Genomic DNA, 15291 nt, shown 5'->3' on the forward strand with positions numbered 1-15291 from the left:
AATGGGACGGAGGGAGTATCAAATTAAATATGGATGCTTCTTTGGGAGGGGGTTCGAGTTATGCTTTTAGAGATGGTTGTTCCATGACACCATGGGAGATTGGAGATATGAGGTTGCTATCAATATTGGAGTTTGCTCCTTTCTAACGCCAAAGATTTAGTGCTTGTTTTGTAAGATTTTGGTATTTAGAAACTTGAAGATGGAGTATGATAGTTTTATTGGAATATACTCCCTCCGTCCCGTTTAAGATGACACGTTTTCCTTTTTAGTTTGTCCCAACTAAGATGACACATTTCCTTTTTTGGTAACTTTCTCTCTCCAATTAATACACTCAACCACTTTTTCTCACTCCTATTAAAATATCCATCTTTCTTTATCTCTCTACTTTAATACTTACATCCATCTTCTCTCTCTCCAATTAAACACTTTAACCAATAACTCCTAAAATCCCGTGCCGGCTAAGCAATGTGTCATCTTAGCCGGGACGGAAGGAGTATATGTGATGCGAATCAAATTGTACATTTTTATTCCCATAACTCTACATGATTTATATAGTTTGATGCTTGCAAAAGTATATTTTATGGTGTAGGAAGAGGAATTAATGGTGAAACGAAACGTGGAATGAAGCTTGGATGTCATTGAAAAAGTCGTGCAAAATGCCCAATTTGACAGACTGGCCAAGTTGACAGATTGCCCAAGTTGACAGACAGCCCAGTCTGCGTCGTAAGTCCAGAAAGCTCTCAAAATGAGGCACCCGGCCGGGTGAATTTTATGCCCAATAATTACACCCGGCCGAGTACGATGTTCAGAACACGAAAATCCCAGAAAGCCCTCAAAATTGGCCACCCGGCCGGGTGAATTTAATGCCCAATAATGCACCCGGCCGGGTACGAAGACGAATTAACCTCCAAATTCAGTTTTCATATAGTTTGGAGGCGGTTTTGAGAGGGGGATTCAGACATTCTTGGACGAAAAAAGAGAGAGGAAAAGAGAGAAAGAGAGGAGGAAGAAGAGAAGGAAGAAATTCCGGCCAACATTCCGACGATCCGTCTCCACATCCCAATTCCACTCATCGAGAGCATGATTCCTATGGTTTTTATTGCAAATTCCACCATGTGTTTAGGCTAAACTCTCTATGTTGCTCCAAGTTGTAATCTAGGCTTTGTATGGATGTTTCTACACTTTTGAACTCATGTGTTTGTTACCAACAATGTGCTCAATGTTTATACACTATGTTTTTGGCTAATAATGTAGTGTTGTTCTTTCTTTTGCTATTGTCTCTTTAACATAGTTTAGGAATGTTTATTTGTTGGCATACTATTGAATTAGAATTTTTCAGAGGATAATTTGATAGTGGATTAAGTAGGTGATTATAGTAGATGTTTATTTCTCCAGCGCTTCCGCAGGAGTTTATAAACATTGAAAATTGGTTCATAGGTTATGTGTTCAGCTAATTATGAACTACTCATCGTGTACGTACATGTTCAGTGTATGTGATTAGGTTGATGTTTTAATCCCTTCATATGTTTCGTTGTATAGGTGTAGAACAATACAAGCTTAGTAAGCGATTTGGAGTGGCGTATTTTCTCATTTGAATAGTCTTTCTTTAGTTAACTTGTAGCTTTATTTTGTCAACATCTTTTAAAACCAAAAAAATTAAATCTTTATGATACATCTTTTTAAGTTTTTAAGTTTTAAACAATCTTCTACCTCCCTGTGGATCGACACTTGAAATACTTCTAACGACGCTGTAATCTTGTAGTATCGTAGTATTATTAGAGTTAATTAATTAAACTTGATATCTTGTGTGAACTGAATCAGATACTCTAAAATACGCATCAATATACTTTTAGGTTTGTGATTTATTGAACGATATTGATTCAACTCCGATTCAATATGTGCATATAAAAGAGAATATTGTTACAAATTTTATCTTATATTCAGTTCAATAGGGGTTGCATGTGTCAGAGATGATACCTAGCTATATAGCATTTCTGATAGGTGGTTAATTACTGGTTAATTACTCGTATCAGGTGATTGACGATGAGAGATCGACGAGCAGGACGGTCCGTCCGCAAGAGAGATTCCCGTTGAGCAACCTGTTCCTCGCCAAAATAGGGTTTGGGGAAGGGAATTGTTTTTTGGGGTTTATGATTCAGGGTTTAGTACAGGAAAATAATAAGGAAATTCTGATTCTAATTATTTGATTTCAACTTACGAAATCCCTATTTTTATTTCTAAGGATCCTAGGGTTGGTTCAATTACTCTCTTATGTATTATGAGAACGAACCAACAAAAAAACTGAAATGGAATTTATAATTACGCTCGACTCAAATTACATTAGATATAAATTACTCAAAATGAATTAAAATAGAATTAACTTAAATAAAACTATCCATTTGTTATGATATAAGCGTAACCTGTTGTGGGCTTGACATTTTCTTAATCAAATTATATAATAATAAATTGTTGAACAAAATCACCAAATTTGATCAATTTATGATCCATTCCATAATTTTAAAAATAATCAATTAAACTAAAATATGTATGTGGAAATAAAAACTAATGTTGATATCAATAAATGAAATTCATGACGAATTTAAGGTTTAAAGCCCACAACGTCTAAAACCCACTAAAAATTCTCAATGGGCCGTAAAATGGGGCAAAGTGCAGAACAGCATTCAAACATAATATATTAGAGAAATATAGGTCTTGGGTAAAAAAATATATATTTAGGAAATATTTCTTTTTATTGTAAACCTTAAGGATTTGCAGAGTGGAAAAATAAGATTTACTTATAAACAAGGCCATAAATTGATGAATTGAAAACTTTATTAAGTCAAAGTGCATATCAACTGGGTTGGTCCATGAATTTAATGCTCTGGGCCATTCTTTCAAGAGTCGAGTTATATTGCTTTCAATTTCCTCTCCTCGTCTATAGTTAAAATATTGACTTCTATAAATGTGACATTCCTATCTCAAATGGTTATACTATCAATTTGCTCTTCATCACTCACAATTTGCTCTTAGTTCACTATAAATAGAGAAGATTACTAGATAGAGGGCAAAAAAAAAGGAAATTAAATGAAGATTCTAGAAGATTTCCTCCTCAGCTATAAATAGAAGAGCACGCAACACACCTGATCATCACTACTCACAATTTGCTCTTAGCTCACTGTTTCACAGTTCTACATATTTGGGGGTTATCGGAATTCATGGGGTTAGGGTTCATCTTTTCAGTTGCTGTTGTGTACCACCGTCTCTACGTAATACGAAGAAACAATTGCTTTTAATTTCTGTTTTTGCTACTCTTGAGCCGAGTCTTCGCTGTTCGAGGCTCGGTGACTATTTTTGTTGTTGAATCATCGTTGAATTCTAGTCTATTTTGCTATGGAAGTTTATATTCTGTTCTCGATTCACGTTGATCTCTATTTTATGTCTACTTTGGATGCTTTTCGCACTTGATCTATTTTGTTTGAGTTGAATTGTGCTGGAATTGTAGTTGATCGGAGGAATTTGGTTAGATCGGAGTGATCGGAGATGGAATTTGCTGTCGATTTTTGTGGATGGCTTGGATCCGGAGCGGATGAAGCATCCAATGTTTAGATCTGTTGAATTCTGCATGGTTATTTGTTTTTGTTTACTGTTTTTAGTTTACCTCGTCTAGTGACAGTAGATCTGTTCTAATTTTCAGTTTAATCATAATTTCATCGTTTAATTCGACATGCTCTGTTTCGACTTGATGTTTTACTCTGTTTTCTGCATATGTGATCATGGATCGTTGGAGAGGATGAAGTTAGTTGTTAGTTAGAACCTGATTTGCAGCTTTATTCCGTACTTTTTCTGTTTTAGGATAATGGTCCCCACAAGCTGTTCTTCGTCGGTCTAGTCATTTTAGGAAAGTTGTTCACTAGGTCTGGTCATTTGCATCGTTGAAGTGTTACTCTATTTAGATCTCTGTTTTCATCATGCATGTTTTCATTATGTTTTCCTTTTCCTAAGTCTAGCTGTTAGAGTAGATCATTTGCATTTCCCGAGTCTAGTAGTTAAGTTCCCAACCCAAGTTTGCGTGGCAGCATCCAAACCAGTCCAATGTCCTCTTAACTCTTACTCGCGTCCCATCTGTCTCTGTGGGTTCGACCCTTGCTTCTCTATGCTAGTTACAGTGTAGTGGGTTGAAGTATTATTTTCTTTTACAGTAGGCTGAAGGTGAGTCCAACGACCGTAATCTTCCTTGTTATCGAATTCCTAGACTTTGCAGTTTAGCGGATTTCCTTGACCTGAGGATTATGAATTAATTGATATGTATTGTCCTCTCAGCCCGACCTCTCAATATCCTACAAAAACGTAATTAATCACCTGTAAATGTTCTATTTTTTCATTAATTTATTGCTCCAACACAAAATCCTATTCCCAAACATTATTAAGATTATTTTGATAAAAGATTGTTTTCAATTTTAAAACTAGACTAAAATATTAGGACACAATTCCAAAAAAAAGATATTGACCCTAATATCATGGAACTTTCAGATAGTTGGGATTTTACCATGAACTTTAAATTTGACAAATGATATCACGAACTATACCTAAGTTTGTTATTTCCCATCGACGAACAAATTACGGCATATAATATCATGATACATAATTTTTTTTTCGTAATTTCTCTATAACAACTTTGAGAGCTTCAAGTTCTTCAATCTTTGAGGATAGTTTTTCTTGAAGTACACCATCTAAAATTGTTCTTTATCCATTAAAATATCCAAAAAATTTCATTGGTCGGGAATAACAAACTCAGGTAATGTTCATGATATTATTTGTCAAATTAAAAGTTCGTGGGAAAAATTCAACTTTTTAAAAGTTCCATGATATTAGGAGTCAATATCCCAAAAAAAAAAAACGAATCTCATGTGTTTATATCCATTTTGGGATATTGCATGTAGTCTTGACTCTTGACCTCTATATCTTCAACCTAGTTCACAGTGAGGTGTTTTTTTTTCTTTACCACTAGAATAATAATTCAGTGTATATTTATATGAAGAATCAATTTGAAATTGGTCTAAAGTTCAACATTTAGTCCCTCGCCTCATAGCTGCCATTGGGGTGAATGATGTCGTGTTTTGGGGTCCATTGTTGCCTGTGGTCCTCAGTGAATTTTGTGACATCCGTAACCCAAATCATACGTCACATTGCATAATTACATATTTTATTACTACATGATATATTACTATTAGAATTATAGAGATATAAGTGAGTTGCTATATATGGTATTTAGTAAATTATGAGACGTTAAGTTAATTATATAAGTGTATCTAGAAATATACCTTCATTATGAACAATTGTATATCACAGAATTATATGTAATTGAGTTATTAAAGTAATTGAATTATATGTTAGGTGTTTACGTATATGTACGAGTACTTTTCCAATTAGTAAGCCATACACATAATATTTATTTAAACCACATACATATGTCTAATTGTGTAATAACGTGTGCATCTATTTATATATATGTGTGTACGTACTATTTGTCTAACTAAATTTCTTTATATACTTGCTCTAGTAATATCTATTTACTATGACATTGTTTACACACATATTTGTAATATTCCATTTTACCTTCAACTTGAAAAGTATGAATCTAATTAATGAAAGGTGAGTGTATGGCGTGTACAATTTTATCAAACCACACGCATATGATATTGTTTAGAAAGTTGATAAGTGTGACTTTTTAAATTAGCTTTATTTATAATTTGTTTATGTATTCTAAAGTCCAATTTTTGAGGGCACGTGTAGTCCCAAGAATAAATGCATGCCTTGCATCCTGATGGAGTTCTTGAACTACATACAAATGGATTAATTAGCCGACGTTAGTATGCTCAAATATACATACACATATAAGAGTGCAGTGAGAGAGAAAAGCTTGGAAATTAGAGAGAGAGAAAAAAGAGACGAACGTGAGAGCAGAAAACAAATGGTTAGAGAAGAGTAGATTGATGAGATAAACAATCGTGGGTGGTAAATCAGGAGATGGAATCCGGAGTTTGACTTGATTATCTATCTTATTTAGGTGTGTATAAATCACACTTTTAATTTTATATGTGATATTTGAGTGATTGCTAATTGTTGAATTTGAATGAGTAATTGAATTATATGGTGTGAAATTAGTATGGATATATTTTATATATTATGTTGGAATTATTTAGTGGAATATGATATGGATATCTGATGGGTGCAATGGATATGTGAGTGGTGCAATTGATATATTTTTATCTGTCATTAAAATTATTTGCATCATTGGATTAAAGAGAATATGTGACAATCTTGCCCTAGGTCTGATATCAATGGAAATGAAAATAGACCTACGGGTCATATACAATGATAATAGACACACGGGTCACTACAAAGAGCAAAGAGGAACCTACGTGGAAAGGTCAAATCAAAGAGGGGCCTTCGTGGAAAGGTCAAATATTTGTATGTGGAATTAAAGGTAAGGTTTATATACACTGAGTTGTGGCTCATATAAACCACTAATATTTTTCAGGAATAAGATATCAGTGAAGTTTTTGATTGACATGGGTCGTACAAACCCCACGTGTTATAAGGGTCGGCGGCTGACGCGTTTTTGGCAACCTTCTCCTCCTCATCATTTTTGCATGTAGATAAATGTATAATATATAGAGTGGTGAGAGGGTCCCACTACGATTTAGAATATTTTGAAATATGTACTTGATAAATGTTGGTTTTTTAAATTATATAATATGTGTGTTTATTTATTTTGACGTGTGGATTATTTGTTTTAAAATTTGAATTTATTTATAGTAACTGCATACCTCGTAAGGATTGAGGTGTGACAGAATTAAAATATTTTTTTATATGAAAGAAAAACCCTTAAACTATTAAGGACAGTGAACAAAGATTCACTAGAGCAACCAAAGGCTCTATAACAAACACAAAACACACAAAAGAGCTAAAGCAAAACAATGCATTGACATTGGCATCTTATAGTATGTCTGGTCATGAGTATGAGAGTGGACTAAATATGATACGTGATTAAGGGTGCGCAATTTACTCAAGGAAATTGATTCAATGGTGATCCAACTGTGTATAAGGAAGAGAAACGTTTGTGGATTTCATGTCGCATTATACTTATAGTTTCTATAGGGTGTGGATGTGCTAGACACTATCTCTACTGCCAGTGACGGATCTAATTAAACACAAGGGGGGACGATAGTATCTCCAAAAATGTGAGTGGCCTAGTGGTAATGCACTCAGGTATCAACACATAAGACCCAGGTTCGAGTCTCTCTAGCTGCATTTCTATTGTTCCATTTTCAATTTTGCTATTTCATTTTTAATGTTGTTTTAATTTGGGCTCTTCTATTCTGTTTACATTTCCATATTTATTATTCATACTCGCATTTATATGCTACACAATAAATAAAAACGTGTACATTATAAACATTAGTTATGGTTTGTAATTATGCATAAATTTGAAACTATATGCATTTTATTTTATTTAAATATATTAAAAACTCTGTTTAAATTAAAATAAATTCCCTATTATTATTATTATTATTATTATATAAGAATCTTTAAAATGAAAAGTTTTAAAGTGATTTTTTATCGTACCCCCAATATAAATTTTCTGAATCCGCCACTGTCTACTGCAGGGTTGCATGATATATAGTATGGGTTTTTTTATACTTTGTTTGTTTCTTAAAATAAAAACTTTTTCCTTTTTGGTTCGTCCTCTAAAAATAGAAACTTTCTATTTTAGGAAATTTCGTTCACTATAATGAGGTGAGACCCAATTTCATTAACAAATTTATCTTTCTCTCTCTTATTTTCCTAATTTTGCATTAAAATCCGTGTTATTTCAAAAGTTTTTATTTTTGAGAGACGGAGGGAGAATTGTTTGATTTTTTTTTTTGTCTTTATCACATTTATTTTAAAAGATATTTTTATTTAAATCCATTGTTTAATTGGTTGTTTCATAGCACATGTGGCCTGTGTATGAAATGTGGACTTTTGCAAATTGCAACAAAGTATATTAATGCCTTAAGAGAAGTGAGACGTCAATTTAATTGCCAATTCGATTCAATGTATCCACGTACCGAATTGTTTTCTGAGATATTTTTCTAGGGCCCCAAAATTTGAGGAACCCCAAAATTTAAAATACGTGTACAGGCTACTAATATTAACTCTATAAGCTATTACTAATATTAAATCGATCTCGAAAAACAAAGGAATTATTACTCTTTAGAGCATCCACATGATCGAACAAGTGTCCGTCCTAGTGGGCGTACTAGTGATTGCTATATCAGCATTTCTTAGTCCGGCTCTTCCTTCTGCAGTGGTTTCGGATTATTGTCTGTCCTGCCAATTAAAACCCATTTTTCATTTAATTTGTAATGTTATTGTTTTTTATTTTTATTTTCAATTATTAAAATACCAAAATAGATAATATTAAACACAACGAATTTAAACAAACATCTACATTACTTAATTAAAAAAAAACTACATTACTTAATTAAAAAAATGGATTGAAGGAGTATATATAAAGTGTGAAAAAAATGAGAAAATGGGTGCATCGTCCTCGGCTGACCCCGTCCGTCGGTCTGCAATGGGCGGACAAGGGCTCATCTTCGACATCGTCCACGACCGAAATGTCGGTCGTCTTGCTCATTCGAAGGATCGTCTGTCCGCCTACAATGATTGGACGATCGCAAACGAGGATGAGTGAGAGGCCTCGTCCGGACTATCTTCACACCATTGTGGATACTCTTACAATTGTAAAGAGTAATATTGACTTTTGAAGTTATTGAGTTAATTAAAACTTCATACTGCACTAGTAATATATCTATTCCATGTAGATATATTACTATTATACTACTGGTTATCGTAGATTTAGCACAAAATAGTTTGTCAAAGTAAAGATTGATAAAATCATATTTACAAGAAAATTATTTGTGGTTTATTATGTATTCATTCGGTAACAAAATTTATTATGTTGATCTTCATAATGGAGAATTCTCCTTTTTCATGAGCTTCTCATTTGAATCTTTCTCTACATATATGGTTTCACTAAGGTAACACTGGTCGCCTAATGCAAAACTAAAACTTATTAGGAAATTATCATTTCATATCAGTTACCACTCAAAATCAAAATGTCATTTTTGATATTATAAAAAAATATGTGAACATATGTAAATAAGATTTTATAAGAATTCTAGTAAAATTATCTATATTTTAATATATTTTTTATAGGAAATAATTGTAATTGAGAGAATTATGTGAAATATAAAAGAAAATTTTTAGGAGAAATAAAGTGATTAGGTAGAACTAATGAGGCTTGAATATGTTATTGTTTAATTACAAATCTTTATCGAAATCAATAAGGAAAGTAATATATACATTTAATCTATGAATAAGAGATAAATATTTAAATACTAAGTTTTAGTTTTAATCTGATGAGATTTAAATAAAAGTGTTGCAATGCGCCAATATCCAGTCATGAGATAAATTTAGAAGACTTTTCAACATAAGTGTTATCTAATTAAATCTATATTGTCTATTATTAAATTTGTTTAATACTACTCTCTTTATCTTCACATATGTTTTTCGGTATGAAATTTTGTATAATGTGGTTTTGTAACTTAAGTGAAGAGAAATAAAGTGAAAGATAGAAAAGAAGAGATAATATTCCCTCTGTTCTATTAGAAATAAAGCGTTTTTCTTTTTAATTTATTCAATAAAAATGAAACGTTTCCTAAAATGGAAACATCTCTATCTCTATTTTTTTATATCTCTTACTTTACCCTCTCTTCATTAACTCACAAAACAACACTACATAAAAATCAGTGCCGATATCCAAATGTTGCATATTTAATGGGACGGAGGGAGTATTATTTTTGTTTTAAAAATATTAGTAGGACAATTAAAAAAACATTTTCTGTTTTAATATAGAGCGAGTATATAAGTCTAGTCGGCACAAAAAGAAACTAAATACTATACAAAAGTCGACTAATTGCTTATACTGTCCTTGTCGATGAATTTAATAGACTCGGGCCATTCTATGAAGGCCCATAGAAATCCGACAAAGGCATTCAAATACTGTTGCCACTTTCCTATCCCTGTCTTGCGTACAATATTGACTTTCATTTATGATACTTATGCATTTTTCATTTTCGTTTAGTTTATAAAATAAGGGAATTTCTATTAACATGGAAGGAAAGAAGAAGTAACAATTTATTGCCTATATATTATAAATTATTTACAATTTATACCACTATCAAAACATTGTAATAATTTGAGTCTCACTATCCACTAACACTACTTTAGGTACAATTACTTTACCAATTTTATCTTAATTCTCATGCCATATTATATGCCTATATTTTTTATGGGGCGGACGAAATACTACTATTATCTGTCTATAAAAATATTTTAAAGTGTCATTTTAATTCAATATGAATGTTAAAAAATAGTAGTGTAAAGAAAAGTGGATGAAAAAATTACTAAAATATGAATTCCACTTTTATTATTATTTTATAATAAAATGTGAGTATAATGAGTTAGTGGAAAGTGAGGTCCACTTATCAAAAATAAAAAAATGGAAAAAGTGAATATTATTTCATGGATGGACAAAAATGACAAATGTTTACATTATTTTATGAAGGGGGAGTAAAATGATAAATAACATACTCCCCCATCTGCCATTAATTGTCATAAGTTGACCCAGCTCGGATTTTAACAAATGAAATGAGAATGAGTTGAAAAGGTTTGTGAAATTTATGTTCTACTTTTATATATTAATGATTAGTATTATAATAATAAAATGTAAGTAAAATAAGTTAGTGGAATGTGGGTTTCATTACCAAAAATAGTATGTATAACAAGTGTTGGCGAATAAATCGAAAAGGAATGAGTAACAAGTAATGGCAGAAAAATCGAAAAAGAATCAATGACAAATAATGGGAGACGGAGAAAGTAAATTTTAATACCTGATAAAATTAGAGAGACAAGAAAAAAGTATAGTTGAAATATTATTAATTGAAAATAAGAAATTCCATTATATAGAGATCTTTCTAGAAATTTTTTTAATATCAATCTAAAATTAAAATATATATTCCCTCTGCCCTATAGTAAGCAAATCACTTTTCTGTTTGGGATGTACCATCATAAGTGACCATTTCTATTTTAAGTAAAAAATTATCTCTCTTACTTTATTTTTCCAAATGCTTTATTCTTTTCCCTCATCTACTTCTCTCTTTTTATACTTACTTTCTCCACTTTAACTTTTTAAATATCAATTTCTTAAATGTTGTACCAAAAGAAGTGGAGATCGAGTAATTTCTTAAAATCTCGTACTTAATTAAAATGAGATTATAAAAGACGGACAAAGAGAGTAACATTCTTCTATACTCTTTCTGTCTCACGCTACTTGACACACTTCTTTTTCGCAGTTATTTTAGAAAAACAATAAGGTAATAAATAGTTAAAGTGGACAAAGAGTAAAGTAAGACCGAAAATAACCATCTACATTATTCTCTTTCTTACTTTTACTTTTGTTTTCCACTTTAACTATTCCTATTTTTTAAAATGACCGTGAAAAAGAAGCGTGTTAAGTAGTGTCGGATGGAGGGAGTATCATTTTGTTTGACGTACACATTTGCGATTTGTGAGGGCAAACAATATCCCACATTGGAGAATGAACAAGAGTTGCAAGCATATCAATGAGCTACCCCAACTTCATTAGTATGAGGCCTTTTGGAGAGTCCCCAAGAACAAAACCGTGAAGGCTTTGTCCAAAGCGAACAATATCATACTAATATGGAATTTTGGTGTGCACCATGGATTCCCTACACGATTAAACCACTATCCAAATAAAATTAAGGTCCACGACAATATTTATCCTCGTTGATGGGCGAATGAACTTCTTTTTCTAAATTAAACAAAATTTAGGATTGAGTATTCACTACCCAAGTTAGTTATTTTTTATCTAATTTCTTCTTTATGACCAACATAACGGTTGATATAATTAAGATGGATTCACTAATAGCCATCATATAATAGAAGTAGAAGTGTACAACACGAGATAAAATACAGCCATTGCATTTTATTCATAGCATTTTAGATACACACTAACAATGGCTTAATTCTTGAGTCTCAGCTTCCATGGGGACATTAGTTGCCACCTTCGTCTCCTCCGTGGCCTCCGCGCCCACCACGCTTGCCTCCGTGGCCTCCTCCGCCCTTCCCCCCTCCGTGGCCTCCACGTCCGCTGTATCCGCCTCCACGGCCTCCGTATCCACCTCCACGGCCTCCGTGACCTCCTCCACCTCCGTATCCTCCTCCACGGCCACCGTATCCTCCTCCGCCACCATTGTATCCTCCTCCGCCCCGGTTGTATCCGCCGCGCCCATCGGTTTCCTCCGCTGTTTTAAATCAACACTCAAAGTATAATACTCCGCGTCCACGAAAAATAATCTCGTTATAATAACATTATAGTACATGATTTTATTCTTTTTACATTTTTGTTAATATCACACATGCATCTATTTTTTATATAAAAAATGAGTACTTACAAATTAATTACAAAAAAATATTCTCTATTGAATTTGTAGTTTTTAATTTGTAACACACACACTACATATTACATATATACAGGAAAATATTGAAGAAAAACGGCTTACAAGGATTAACGGAAGCAAGCTCTCTAGCTGAAGCTACATCTGAAGAGATGAGAAGAGCCACAGCCAAGACAAGGCCGAGGAGAAGAAGCACTTTGGAACTCATTTTTGCTACTCAAAATTATAGGATAAGATTTTGGTTTTTGATGAGAATGATGGTGCTACTCATTCTGTATTTATAGGCAAATCAAGGGCATGTGTTTTTGTCACATAATGTAGCTTAATTATGAGTAGGCCCTTTGGTAGTTAGCAATTCAATCTACATTTTGAATGAATCCATAAGTCTATAATTATCTTTTACAAAGCATTCCCTGCCACAAAATTAGTTCCTCTTTAATTGAATTTTTATATAGATTTAAAAAATACATTTGATATCCTGCAAAAACATAATTGATCACCTGTAAATGTTCTATTTTTTCATTAATTTATTGCTCCAACACAAAATCCTATCCCAAACATTATTAAGATTATTTTGATAAAAGATTGTTTTTAATTTCCAAAACAAAAAAAAGTATTGGCTCCTAATATCATGAAACTTTCAAATAGTTGGGTTTTTTCCCACGAACTTTAAACTTGGCAAATAATATCACGAACTTTATCCAAGTTTGTTATTTCTCACCGACGAAAAAATCACGGCAAATAATATCATGATACAGAATTTTTTCTCATAATTTCTCGACAATAAATTTTGAGAGCTTCAAGTTTTTCAATCTTTGAGGATGGTTTTTCTTGAAGTACACCCACCAAAATTGTTCTTCAATCCATTAATATAGGTGGAATTTTTTCGTTGATGGGAAATAACAAACTCAGATAAAGTTTGTAATATTATTTGCTAAATTAAAAATTCGTGGAAAAAATTCAAATTTTTAAAAATTTCATAATATTATGGCCAATATATTAAAAATAATAATAATAATAATAATCTCACGTGTTCATATCCATTTTAAGATATTGCATGTAGTCTTGACCTCTACATCTTCATCCTAGTCCCTCATCTCATAGCTGCTATTATTCCATTGGGTTGAAGATATCGTCTTTTGGGGTCCATTGTTGTTTGTGGTCCTCAACGAATTAAAATACAGTACTTTTTTATATAAAAGAAAAATAATTAAATTATTGAGGATAGTGACCAAAGGTTTAATAAAGCAACCAACAAGACTCCATTACGAACACTAATGACTAATGACTAAACACACATAGGAGTTAAAGCCAAATAACACATTGACTTTGACATCTTGTACTATGTGTGTTCATGAGTATGAGAGTGGACTGAATATGCTACGTGATTAAGGGTGCGCGATTTAATGAAGGAATTTGATTCAATGGTGATCCAACTGTGAATAAGGAAGAGAATTTATAGTTTCTTTAGGGGGGCATGTGCTAGACACTATCTGTACTGCAGGGTTCCATGCTATATATACCACGGTTAGTGCTAAAATGCAAACTCATACTCTCTCCGTCTCCCAAAATTCGTCACCATTTGACTCGGCACGAGTTTTAAGAAATGTAATATAAACTGAGTTGAAAAAGTTGGTGGCATGTGGGTCCTACTTTTATATATAGTTTTAAAATAAAATGTGAGTGCAAATGAATTAGTGGAATGTGGGGTCCATTAAAAAAATGGTAAAAGTGAAAGGTGATAAATTTTTAGGTGAAGGAACCGGCAGCGGAAGCGGGTGTTTTTGCATGGATTATCATAATTAACAATTATCAATCACACCAATAAATCACATAATAATCGGATCTATTTAGAAGATTATTTAAACAAAATCTATTCGCGTAATTCTCACATGTATCATGCTCATAACTTGAAGATGGCTAGCTTCTTCTCCACGTGATGCTTTGAATACTAGACCACAAATCTTCTCTCTGGTTCCCGAACTGTACTCCAATCAGTGTGGGCTGATCTCACTAGAATACTAGGACTTAAATAAAGGAGACAGAAGAAATCCTTTTGAGAAAAGGAGTAGAATTCGAAATCTCCTTCAGCTGGGGAGTTTCGAAATTTTCGAAAATTTTGAGAAATAAAATTGTGTTATTTCGTCACCTTTATTCTCCTATTTATATTAAGTTCCTTTTGGGCCCAGACAGGGATCTATGGAAGGTTTTGGATATGGGCTCATCCAATTTACTTTTTACTAATTAAATTGAACCCACAATTTAATATAAGTTATAATTGGAATATTACGAGCAGCCACTACAGAAGTAATATTGAACTCTCCCCATCCAAATTCGAAATTACAAGTAATCTGGGTTTCCGTTTATCTTTCATTTCCCACGCTTAAGATAAAAATGTCCATTAAATAATTAATATCTGCTATAGACTTAATTAATTAACTTCTTATTAATTCCAAGAGTGGATTTAGCATGAAACGCTTATTTATTATTCATAGAGTAATCAAACTCCAACTAGCTAGGTTCCGAATAATAAAACCTTGTTTCGCGCTCCTCTTGAGGACATTATCAAACGAGACTCAGCTCGCGCACGATTCAATATAATAGCAATCCTAGCACCGCTAGATATTGATCACCACTACCCAATATATCAGGATCATTGGGTTACGAAAAACCCGCACCATTTGATAAGTCAAAGTAATGC

General features: G+C 32.6%; 1 protein-coding gene and 1 long non-coding RNA gene across 2 annotated transcripts; one reads left to right on the forward strand and one right to left on the reverse strand.

Annotated features, from left to right (window-relative positions):
* Positions 1-5936: 5936 nt before the first annotated feature.
* LOC125203685 lies at positions 5937-6648 on the forward strand. The gene is made up of 3 exons (XR_007173423.1): positions 5937-6067; positions 6331-6460; positions 6542-6648. It is a non-coding gene; the product is annotated as an uncharacterized LOC125203685 (long non-coding RNA).
* A 5383-nt stretch (positions 6649-12031) lies between these two features.
* LOC125204873 (cold and drought-regulated protein CORA-like) lies at positions 12032-12856 on the reverse strand. The gene is made up of 2 exons (XM_048103630.1): positions 12696-12856; positions 12032-12437 (listed from the first exon to the last, which is right to left on the reverse strand). The coding sequence occupies exons 1-2, from the start codon at positions 12796-12798 to the stop codon at positions 12187-12189; spliced, it is 354 nt and encodes a 117-aa protein (XP_047959587.1). The 5' UTR covers positions 12799-12856; the 3' UTR covers positions 12032-12186.
* Between the last annotated feature and the right edge of the window lie 2435 nt (positions 12857-15291).

Source organism: Salvia hispanica, chromosome 2 (assembly GCF_023119035.1).
Source record: "Salvia hispanica cultivar TCC Black 2014 chromosome 2, UniMelb_Shisp_WGS_1.0, whole genome shotgun sequence".
NCBI lineage: Eukaryota > Viridiplantae > Streptophyta > Magnoliopsida > Lamiales > Lamiaceae > Salvia > Salvia hispanica.